The following is a 12,152-nucleotide window of genomic DNA, read 5'->3' as shown; positions in this document are numbered from 1 at the left end:
TTTTGTGATGAATTCTGCACCATAACTAAGGTTAGATACAATCCTGAGGTTTTGACTTCTGCACCAGATCTTTGATAGCAGGTTTGGAGTGCAGGGTCTTGCTGCTGTAGAGAAACTAGGATGTGAATTCAGTTCTTGCAGAGAGAAGGATCTCTTATTTCATATTCTCCAAGGTCTAATTTAGAAAGAAAAGGGAAGAGAGGTATAGCAATGTAAAAAAGATCTATAGATTAGTTCTTAAAAGAGGGTGCAGTTCTAAAGAGTGTACTGTTTTTGTGCACAAATAATTCGTTATTGAGTATCACTTAATTTAAGGGAAATAACAGGATCCTACATATGAATTGAAAGATGTAGATATCTTAAGCTCATTTGAAATTTTTTTAACTTTTTTTTATAAAATGTTATCAAATCTAATTCACTAAAATCAATACTGATATAATTTTACAGTGGCCTTAAACTTCCAAACACCGGGAACACAAATGGAATTGCAAGATGGAAAATTCCTGGACAATGGTGGTTGTGGCTATGTGCTGAAACCTGTATTCTTGAGGGATCGCAATACCACATTTACACCCCGAAATGTGGGAGGATACAGCAAACCAATGTCTCTGTCAATAAGGGTAAGATGACTGAAGTGTTGTTTTGTTCCATGAAAATGGGAAAGCAAATTTTATGTATTTCAGATGCAATTATTATCTAATTTTTTTCCCCATTTTATTCCTATTCCTGTTTGTTGGGAACTAATGTTTTCAACAAGATGGTAAAACTCTCACAGAGTATCAACTGCTGCTTGGGTGCTTTCCCATCTGTATTTCACTTATGCTTGCTAAAAATATGTAGGGGTTCAGAGCCTCCAGGAGACTGTAAAAATACATGATTTTTAATGATGCTGTACAAATAAATATAAATAATGTAGCTGAAAAAGGGGCCAGACAATTGTGCATGTGGAAGCTGAACTGAAAGCACAGAATTCAAATGTGCACTTTGGGTGTTATTTCTTTCACTATCAATAATACCACCTGTACTATTATAATGTTAATTGACAAATGGAAATTTTTAAAGATAAGATAGGAAGCTTTATGCTTCTTTTAAGTCTCATTATCTTTCTATGCATATATAAAAGACTATTTATAATCCTTAAATGGTATAAATAAGGGTGAAAGGAGGGATGAATTAATAAGTCTTTGAATTATTTCTACTTCTCCCAAATTATAATGTGATTGACTTCCCAAAAATACTTGAAATGCATGCCATTTACAAATAAATGATTAGATAAGGCCTTTATTTTGAGGTCAAGTAGATTTGTTATAATTGTTCACTAATTAGAAAAGTCCCTTTTCCCAATGAAAAAGTAATATTTCTGATTACACAGAATACCACTTGCATAAATGCTATTTAATTAGCATATAATTAGTGTGTAATTGCTATTTTGTTTCTTTCAGAGTAATAAATAGCAGAGATAAAACAATAGTTAGTGACAATTATAAAATACTTACATAATGCACGCACCTAATCAAGAACATTCTAGTGTCCTGACAGTGAGCATACCAATTGTGAATAGACATTGCTGGATGATTTCAGGCAGCCAGGCAAATACATCACTTATTTTAGCCCTAATTTGTATGAAGCTGGAATTAGGATGAGGAGAAACCCTGAATTGTAATGCAGGAGACAGGCAAAACCATTGTCAATGCAGAGGAAGTGTCTGAGTTTGGAAGGAGCTGGAGAAGAGAAAGGCTGTGTTTAAGATTGAGGACTTTAGACTGAGACTTCAGGCTGGATAGTGCGGGCTGCAGAGAGGCAATGGCATCCCACTGGCTGAGGGAATGAAGGGCACAGAGAGCCCCATTCATAGCCAGCAGCAAAATCCAGGAAATTGTGGTTGAAGACAAAAGCAATTTGGAGCAGGAGTCAAAGGAAAAGCAGCTTCTGCTGAAAAAGTTACTAACCAGATGAATGCAGAAATGACAACAGAAAGCAAAGATAGAAAACATCTAAAGGGCAAATCTCTCTGAACGAATGAATGAATGAACGAATGAAGAATAGAAAAATCACATAGGGCCTGATGTTACTGAATTCCTTATCCTTAACCCAATGTGCCACAATTCCCATCAAGAGGCATAGAGCCTTTGAAGCAGAAATAGGGATGTTCAAGGTGCTTCCTAAATTTATACATCACTCTGTATGTCTGCTTCACCTTGGATGTCAAAAATTGATTTGATTTATGGATTTGGGTCATGGTGTGCTTGAAAGAACTCACTCTTTTCCCATGCCAGGGGAGGCTTAGGCTAGGTCTAGCAGTGGGTCATGCAGGCCTTGGCAATGGCCCTCAGGACATGGCAAGGAATCTCCCATGTCCTTAGTGGGCAGCCCATCAGTGATTGCAAAGATTCCTGGTGAAGGCAGCAGCTATTCCTTAGGAAGAAAGAGCATCAGTGTTTGCCAAGCCACTGCTCTTCAGTATTTCAGGCTAGAACTTCTCTGGGGGCAAGGTGCTACAAGCACTGGAAAATATCAAAGCAAAGTGTGGGATTTGTGGGTTTTGATTTTTGGGGTGGTTGACAGGGGAATAAGAATCTCTTATGATGCTTAGGCCTGAGACCAGGATTGGGAGTCATATCTTTCACCTGTGCTTTCAGGCTTGTATATCTCTCTCAATACATGTTATATACTGATTCCTAAAAGGCTGATTACTGCACAGATGTTGACTCTTTCCTAGCTACCCTGAAATATAGATAAAAAGCAGACAAAGTTGTGACTTTCATAAATCCTGTCTTAGTCTGGGTGCCAGATTACAGGGCAGTCTGAGACAAAATTTCCTGTTTTTGGAAATTTTGGTCAAAACACATCAGGAAGCTCACTGAATGAAGAGTTTTTGTCTAATACTAAGGAACACTGTGCAAGAGATGAGGCACAGGTGAGGCAGTCTGCTACATACCCTGTAGCACAATGCTGATGTCACGGTGGGTCTTGATGCTGATCCACTCCACACAGATTGGAATTCATGAGCTCGATAGCAGAAAATGTAAAAATCACTGTAGGCTGATTCCAATAGGATTATTTTGTACAGTAGCAAAATATAATTTTTATGTATAGCTATTGAATAAAAAAACCTGAAAATTATTGTTTAAAATATTATTTCAGTTATTTATTTATCTCTATATTTATTTATTTATAAAGAGGGTGGTGAAACACTGGCACAGGCAGCCCAGAGAGGTTATGTGTATCCCATCCCTCTAACCATTCAAGGTCAGTTTGGACTGGGCTCAGACCAATCTGATCTAGTTAAAACATGCTCCTATACCACAATATTTCTAAAAAAAAAAAATATATATATATATAAGTAAATTAGATAGGAAGCACCATATTCTTGATTCCACTGTGTTTATTACACCAGTTTATGACTGGCATATACTTAAAGTAATTTCTTTTGAAAGCTATTTCTATTATGGTGACTATATGGCTGTGGTGAATTAGTTCGTTCTTACAGTTATTTCAATATAACTTTAATTTTCCAGCTGATCAGTGGCCATCAGTTACCACCCAGCAGCATCTCTAGGACCAACAAAGCTGACCCCACAGTGCAGATAGAAATCTATGGTGTACCAGAGGACCAAACAAGAAAGAAATCTAGTATTGTAAGAAGCAATGGTGAGCATCAGTCTGCTCCTCGAGGCTGTGAACAAAGCACAACAACATTTTATAAGGAAACACCAACTTTGCATCCCAAGGAGTTATAGAAAATGCAATTATTTCTCTCTAGACTAGGATTTCCTGGCACAAAATCTGTAGCAGAAGTTCATGCTGTGTGTGCCATGTTTCTAGACTGATAGATTAAGGAAGCACAAACACACAGCTGGGAGCACTCCCCCTTTCTAAAGGAAGGTGGAATTTTTTTTTTTTGCACACTGCTGTGGGCTCATCCTGGACAGCAGCTCAGCTCCAAAGAGCTGCTTGCTTGTTCTCCTCTAGTTGGATGGGAAGAGGGCTGGAAAGGCCAAAATGAGAAAACCCTCGGGTAGAGAAGAAGACAGTTTGATAGATAAAGCAAAAGCTGCCCACACAAGCAAAGCAAAATAAGGAATTCATTCACCACTTCCCATGGGCAGGCAGGTGTAGAGCCATTCCCAGGGAAACAAGGCTTCATTTTGGAGCTCTGAGGTTACTTGGGAAGACAGACACTGCAATTCTGAATGCCCTCCCTTCCTCCTTCCCCCCAGCTGTGAGCATGACACCATTTGTAAGGAACATCCCCTTGGCCAGCTGGGGTCAGCTGTACCACTTGTGCCTCCTCCCAACTTCCTGGGTACCCCCAGCCCCCTCACTGGGATGGGGAGGCTGCTCTGCAGTGAGAAAGACAGAAATCTCGACACTGTGGAAGCCCTGTTCAGCAATAGCTCAAACACTGGGGTGTAGTCAGTGCTGTTTGAGTCAAAAATCCAAAATGCAGCACCATAGGGGTTGACATGAAGAAAGTTAACCCTATCCCAGCCTTAACCACTTAACTTAATGACGAGGTTTTCTTAAGAAATTGCTGTAACTTCATCACTCGTCTCATTTGAAGTCTCTGGTAGGAGTAATCCCTTAATTGCTTGACAGGTGAAGTGTGTACTCTTTGTAGCTGTCTGTGAGCACTCCCTTATCTTTATAATACAGATCTTCTTGATGTCTCAGACTACAAGCTTTCTGTGATCTCATTTTGTCTGTGCCTCTGTCTTCTATGCTTCCTTTTTCTTTTTTATAGATAGCTGCTGTTTAAAATCAGCCCCTGAATTTCTTTTCCCTGTATGAACATTGCTAAAGACCAGGGAAACCCCTCCTGTTCCACATTCTCTTTTTGTATTTCTGGTCAAGTGAACGTTCTACTACCTGAATTTATTCATTTCCAACACTGTGAAAGGAGAAACTTTGACAAAAGCATGAAACTGGTATGGCTATAGGAAAATTTAAGCTGAGCAGAAGTTCTTAACCTGGCTATCCTTGTCTCATTTTTCTCTCTTTTAAGGGATGACACCAACTATCTTAGGCTTTTGCCCCACTACAGTCAGTGGGAGTTTAGTTATTTGTTTAAATGGGCACAGATACCTAGGGTAAAAGAAACTCTTTACCAGTTCAAACTAGTGATAGCAGCTTAGTTATAGAGTAGAAAAAAAAGAAATCATATTTTAATCCTGTTTCTTTTCTCCTTTAATTAGCTTTGAGCCCTAAATGGAATGAAACATTCTCTTTTAACATCCAAGTTCCAGAACTGGCAATGATACGCTTCTGCGTTCAGGATGAGATTTCTCTGTGTAACAACGAATTCCTTGGCCAGTACACTTTACCTGTGATGAGCCTGAATACAGGTAATATTTTTATGTCAACCACCTATAACAGCTCAAAAAAATCTGCAACATTCCAGGCTTTTTTTGTTACTGTAGCATTGAGAGACTTCAGCACTATGTTTATTTTCTAGAGCACGATTTTGTAACAAAATGAATAAATGGCACTCTCTGTTTTTGAAATAAACATATTCTCTGAATGCAAATCCATGATGTTGAAATCAGAACAATATTAATGGCAGGTGATTCTTCCCACTGCAGTGTTCCATTCTAGATGGAAACTGCCCAGGTGGTATTTTAATTCATTGCAAGAAGTGAGACTAGTCAGAGCTGCTATGAAGACAGTGGTTTTGTGCACTTAGATAAGTTCAAAACCCAATACCAAATTAAAACAAAATCAACCACCAAAACCCCCTCAGGTAACCTATCTGCAACTTTTCAGAGTGGAGCACAATGGTTAAAAATAGGGCAAAATATTCATGGTATTTTTCTTGCTGGAGTTTCTTTTGTTAAGCCAGTAGAGTTCCTGGAACTTTTGTAATGAAAAGGCTGCTCATAAAGAGCAGACACAGAAGCCAATAGGCCAAGGAGAAAGGCTTATGTAAAATGGCTGTTTACTACACTGGCTTTCCAAAGCCATTTCTGACAAAACAAACAGCTTTTATTAGTGAATAAAGACGGCAAGGCAAAACACTGGAGCTGGCAACAGGCACCACACCTTTTTTATTAAGCTTAACAGGATTTTAAATGGTGCATTTTTTTTCCCTCATGTTTGGAAGTCATAAAGCTGCTTGTGATTCTTAGTTGAGGCTGAGGAGTTATACAAGAAAAATGACATTACTCTTAGAGCTCAGTTGTTTTTCTACAACATGAATTTTTACACTGATAACCTTTTCGTTTCCTTTTATTTGTATACTTCAGGATAATGAAAGAACACTCAACCTAACAATTCGCAATATCTGAGACAAATTCAAATATCAGGCACTGCTGCTTACAAGTACTTGCAAAATTATTGATTGAGGCTTTTTTAGATACAAATTTTCAGTGAGGCTTAATGTCTTTATAATTTTGGTTACAAATGAGGGATTCATATTTTGGAAAAGTAAGAGCAGTAGATTTCTGAAGAAACATTTTCAGTGCAATAATTAAAATTCTAGGGAGTGAGTCTAGGTACAAAAATTATAAATGATGCCAAACAAATTACCCCAATCCCCACTTAACACAATATAAAAAAAGTAATTTGCTATCAGAATGCCCAGAGGCCATAAATAAAATGCTTCTAAGAGGTAAAGTGATAAATAATTTCAAAATTTATTACAAGCATTCATTGCAATGCTTAACATTGAGATCTCTGAAAGCAGGTCTGGAACGATGGTTTTGCTTTAGGTACCCAAGTACTCTCTAAACAGTGAAATAGGAAAATAATGTTCTTGCAGAGGGAGTCACAACAAGCAGAAGACAAGGCAAGAACTGCCTAATATGCTGGAGAGTGAGCATGGATTTCAGTCTTAGTCTTCAGCATTCCAATTGCTTAAATCTGTACTACAGGACTGTCCCCAGGTCCCTAGGATTCATATCCCTGAGGTTTCCCTGAGGGCAAGTTGCTTCCAAAAGCTGAGCAGTGCTTACATCTTTTATTTTCTTTGACAGCCAGAGGGGCAAAGTTGTGCCATTTCCTCCCTCCTCTGCATTTTCTTTTGAAAGGATTCAAATCTATATCCACACTGCCTTCCTTTCCCCAGCAGCAGACTCCCAACTACCTGTAGACTCCACTGGGGAGGAATGCTCGCTGTCCAGCTGCAGCAGAATTTGATTTTCCATGTAGTGATTCTGTAGCTATACTCAGAGGGGCTGAAATTGAGAAAAATTCTCTACCTGGGTGGTTAAAGGCAAATAGGAGGGGGGAGTCCTCTCTTACAGTCCCTGTGCCAATGAATCTGCCATGGTGAATACTAATACAGGACAGGAACTCAATTTTTAACTCTATTATCATGGGATCCAAGAGTAGTTAATCATTTAATGCAAATTGGGGCAATTTCAATAACAAAAAAGAAGTTTTACTTCTCTCAGGAAACTTTGTAGAATCTTCTGTAGGTAGGGGCTAGAACACAAGTCTTCAGAAATTAGTCTTAGTCTTTGAAGTGTATCTTCGGATAAGAAATCAACCAAGCCTTCCACATATTGTGTGCATGCCTTAAAAACTGATCTCAAATGTAAATTGCCTACAACCAGCTTTAATATTTGCTGCCTAGAATCTGAACCTTAAATACCAGAGGAACTTATGTGTAGTGTGACAGAACAAGGGGAAATGGCTCAAGCTGTGCCAGGGAAGGTTCAGTTGGACATCAGGGAGAATTTTGTCACTGGTAGGGTTGTCCATTATTAGAAAGAGCTGCTCAGACAGGAGGTGGAACCACCATCTCTGAAGGTGCTCAAGAAACAATTGGATGTGGCACTCAGTGCCATGCCCTGGTTCACAAGGAGGTGTTCAGTCAAAGGCTGGACTTGATGATCTTAGAGCTCTTTTCCAATCTAAACAATTCTATGATTCTGTATGAAAGAAGCAAGAAATTCCAAACCCAGGTAAATGTGGCTCCCAAAGACTCCACAGGCATCCACACACACCTAAAGAGGGATTTTGAAAACTACTGTTCAGAACATGGATACTTCTACAAAACAGACTTACTTAAATAGCTGGAATTATTTACATATATACATAGAAAAAACACAGAATTTTTTTTAACCATAAGTGACATTGTCACTTGTTATTAAATAAGGGACATTTAGTCATATAAAGCAGTACAGGCCGGGATTTTTAAGAAAAAGTTGTTTTGTTTTCTAAGCAGGTAAGTGAATTATGTTTGAAATTGAGAACTATGGCTTTTCCAAATGCTTCAACAACCAGATGAACACATAGTTTCATGATGGCATGACTTATCTCTGATAAAGTGAATTACTCATATGAAATTAACATTTAAGAAGTCATGGTAGAAAGTCTTACACTTCACTTTTTTCTGCCTCAGCTGCACAGTGCATGGCTGCTGCAGCACCGTTCTGTAGGTGCTATCACTGCTGATTCACAAGTTCTTTCATTTGCTCTCAAAACAATGTGTGCAGCACATAACCTGGGATGTTACAATGTAAGTTTGCCCATGTTTAAATATCACTGGGCTGAAAGTCTTCCATTTGAAAAAATATCACATCCTGCAAAACACTGGGCTTTTTCACTCTGACACCAAAAATACCAGAATTGAAATACTATATATATATATAAATGAGAAAAACCAGCACAAATGATATTCAGTTCTAGTATAATTTCATTTTATTTTAAAGAGCTACTTACAGAATCATAAATTATGCCTTGTTTGCATTGGTGATCATAAAAACACTCCATCATAATATTTGTGCTTGTGGTTAATACACTAATAAAGGTGTCATTATATTTACAGGTTACCGTAACATTCCATTGATATCCAAAGAAGGCATCAAGCTGGAACCTGCATCACTCTTTATTCATATTTCATATTATCGATGATATTCTGCAGAAGAAATCATTAAAATAACATCTGTGGCTTTGCAACAGCCCCAGTGGCCTGATTCCCAGAGAGGCACATTCACAATGATTTTGTGAAGCCAGAGGGAATATTATGGAGGGGGTATCCCAAATAAGGGCTGCTGTCCTTGGCCCTACTGCTGTTTTTCTGTAGGAGAAGACTGGGTCTGAGAAAACCTAAGGAGCCTTGAGGTGCACAGGTCCATGGGACGTGATGAGAAACATCCACAGGTCCTGAGGAAACTGGCCTGAGCCGCGATCCCTCACTTGGGAAGTCAGGGCAGGTTGGGGAAGTTCCCACTGATGGAAAAAGTGGAAACATAGCCCACATCTGCTATCAAAATCAGCGTTGAGGGAGGTGATTTTACCCTCCTAGTCTGCTCTCAGGAGATCCCACTTGGGAAGTTGCATTTAGCTTTGGGGCCTCCAACACAAGAAAGAGGTTGATCTTTTGGAGAGAGTCTAGAGGAGGGTCATGAAAATGATCATAATTAGCATCTGTGAACTTAAAGGAACCACTCATGTTAATTATTTAATATATAAATATATATTTATAGCTCTAAGTCTATTCAATGCATGTATTGACTTGAACCCCTTATGCAGCATAGGACTGCAATGTGGGAAGACTGCTGAACAAATATCTGTGGCATCATGAGCTTAAATAAATCCCCCCTGAAAGCTCACACTCAATATAATCTCTTTATTCATGAACATCAGCTTCTCCCTCCTCTCTTCACACAAATGACCAGTTATATCTGCCTCTTGGATGTCAGAATAAAAGAAACAATGATACATATTGTTGACAAATTAATGTCCTGGATTAAATGTGACATTGTATCAAAACTTCTAACATTCTTTAAAAAACCCAAAGTATTGATTGGATAAGATTTAATATGAAATTTGCTGGACATCTGCAGGGAAATGTATTGTCAGGGAACCATCCCATGGTCCTCTGGTGAACTCATCACATGCAATGATGATAAATTACATCATTACCAGCATTGTTTCAACACCATCAGTGGAATTAATGGGCAAAGAATGCGGCCCCACACACTGAGAATTTAGTATTTTTACTGTACTATTTAATATTAACAAAACCAAGCCCTTCATTGCTGTCATAAGAACTTCTGCATATTGCTACAAGTCCTTAGCACGTGATTCCTTAAACTCACGCTGTCAGGAATCTGTGGCAGGAACATGGTAGCACATTTAAGACAATAGCATTATGAAATGTTAGGATATGTGCTCAGCAGATGACTGCCTATTCTCAAGGGCAACTGAGACAAAATGTACCGTGGGAAATGGGATAAAGAAACATTAGTGAGTGGGCAAATAATTGAATCATCTCGGAGAGCATTTAAATTACACTGTTTCCCAGGGAGTACCACTTTTCTTCATTGAACTGGACACTGCTCAGCTGAATGTTAACAGCTCCCACAAATGTTCCTTTGCTTTTCACAACAAGCTTCAGTACACGGCCTTGGAGCTCTGGGACTCTGTCATATACAATCTGCAATAATATCTAGTGAAATAGAAAAAAAAATACAAGTTTGTTAATCTATTTGACAGGCAAAGCACTTCAAATAGGATGATGATTAATCCAACTTTGTGATAATTGCTTTAAACTTCCATCCAGAATAGTAAGCTATTAACCATGAGCCAAATTCACTTAACTTAGTGAATTTACCTCAGAAATACATTTGACCTTATCTAGTTTATATAAAGAGATTCTACCTTAGAATCACGAGCTTAAGCTCATGAAATCTGATTACCATTTTAAAATAAATTTGAAACCTGTCTTGAACAATGCTTGAGAAAAAAAAAAAATCAGTATTCATAATTTTCCCTGTGAAAACTGGGAAAGATTGGACCCAGTTGAGCAAATGGAAGTTACTAAATTTAGATATATCTGATACTCCAGATGTGCTGTTGATACTTCTCCAAATAAATGAGATGGTAGTTTAGCATGTCTTAAACAATTATTAATGTCTATAGATTTAAAATAGCTTTTAAATTACCTTAATATTGTGAGAACACACAGGGATAAAGTATGAAATTATAATGGTGTAGTTTCTGAATTTTAAAAAAACCCCAAATAATCTGGAGCAATAGCCTAACAAGAATAAATTGCACTTAGAACAAATTCCCATGCTTCAGTCCCTGCATTAATCAAAAACTGTTGAGCAAACTGCATGTGGGCTGATAAAAATATGAAGGAAAATGCTCTCAGAGCGGGCCTGAAAGGTAAGTTTGCTTAAGAGAAGCTCATTTAATCTAAAATTGGTATGGCTGGAAATGTTTTTGCTATTTCACTTGCAGTGGAAAAATGCTTTAAATTTTAATCTCTCTATGCCATTTAAAAAGCAAACGTGGCGACATTCTCTCACTTCAGGAGAATGGAAAACTGAAACTGCCTTAAAGTCATTTGCCTGCTTGGATTTTCCATGGAATCTGAATGCAGGCTGTTACCTATGGCACTGCTGAGGGAAAGGAGAGGCAGACTGAGCCCCTCTGGCTTGGACCTCTGTGGGCTGGACTGATAAACCCTCTCTGTATTTCCACTTGCAATTGCATTCATGGAATGGACAGGACATCAGGCGATCCTCACAGAAAGCACCAACAGGACACCAAGAAAGGTCTTACCAGGGGGTTAAAATTCCCTTTTCCATTTAGAAGCCTTTGGAAATAATAGATTGGGATGGCTGTCATGAAATTTGCACCTGGTGCTTTTTGGTTTTCATGTTTACTGTGCCTAATTTGCCAGATTGCCCATGAATTACAGATTCCACAGCTTCTCTTTTCCTCACCAAAATAAAAGTGAGATGATGAAGAAAATCTGAAAAGCAAGGACAGGCACAGTAAGCAGAATATAATTTAGAATAAGTCTGTGATCTGATGCTGAGGTGATGCTAATGCTATCAAAGAAAGCTGCCTTGTTTCTTTGCCAATGTATTAAAGGTACCAGCTGTTGCTTTAAATCACCAAAACCTACACATATCAGCTGTAAATGTTAAGCAACTGAACTGGGGTAATGAGCAACTTTCAATCTTTGGCCAAAAATAGGCTTTCATCTTTGAGCAATGACAGACTTTTGCAGTGCAGGGTAGGTGGTTTTCAAATTCTCCCAGTAAACTGTTTCTAAAATGGTATTGCAAATTCAGCTGGAGTAAGGATTATTATCAGGATGTAGGGACAGAAGAAAGGTCTGGAGAAAGCTGAATAAGGGTGTGGATAAAACAAATGACACGTTCCAGAATTTGGGAACAGTTAAATCCTGA

At 38.4% G+C, this 12,152-nt stretch overlaps 1 protein-coding gene across 1 annotated transcript in view; it reads left to right on the top strand.

The window, feature by feature from the left end:
* LOC131586090 (1-phosphatidylinositol 4,5-bisphosphate phosphodiesterase zeta-1-like) overlaps positions 1 to 10,390 on the top strand; it is a 46,958-nt gene extending 36,568 nt beyond the window's left edge. Inside the window, exons 10-13 of the mRNA XM_058852830.1 lie at positions 448 to 620; positions 3,519 to 3,651; positions 5,196 to 5,345; positions 8,771 to 10,390. Of these exons, the coding sequence (XP_058708813.1) occupies positions 448 to 620; positions 3,519 to 3,651; positions 5,196 to 5,345; positions 8,771 to 8,856 (542 nt within the window). The 3' untranslated portion in view covers positions 8,857 to 10,390. The remainder of the gene's footprint in view (positions 1 to 447; positions 621 to 3,518; positions 3,652 to 5,195; positions 5,346 to 8,770) is intronic.
* Positions 10,391 to 12,152: the final 1,762 nt, after the last annotated feature.

This window comes from Poecile atricapillus, chromosome 18 (genome assembly GCF_030490865.1).
Source record: "Poecile atricapillus isolate bPoeAtr1 chromosome 18, bPoeAtr1.hap1, whole genome shotgun sequence".
Classification (NCBI taxonomy): Eukaryota; Metazoa; Chordata; class Aves; order Passeriformes; family Paridae; genus Poecile; species Poecile atricapillus.
The sequence above is the reverse complement of the archived record's forward strand: the minus strand, read 5'-3'. Positions and strand labels throughout refer to the sequence as shown.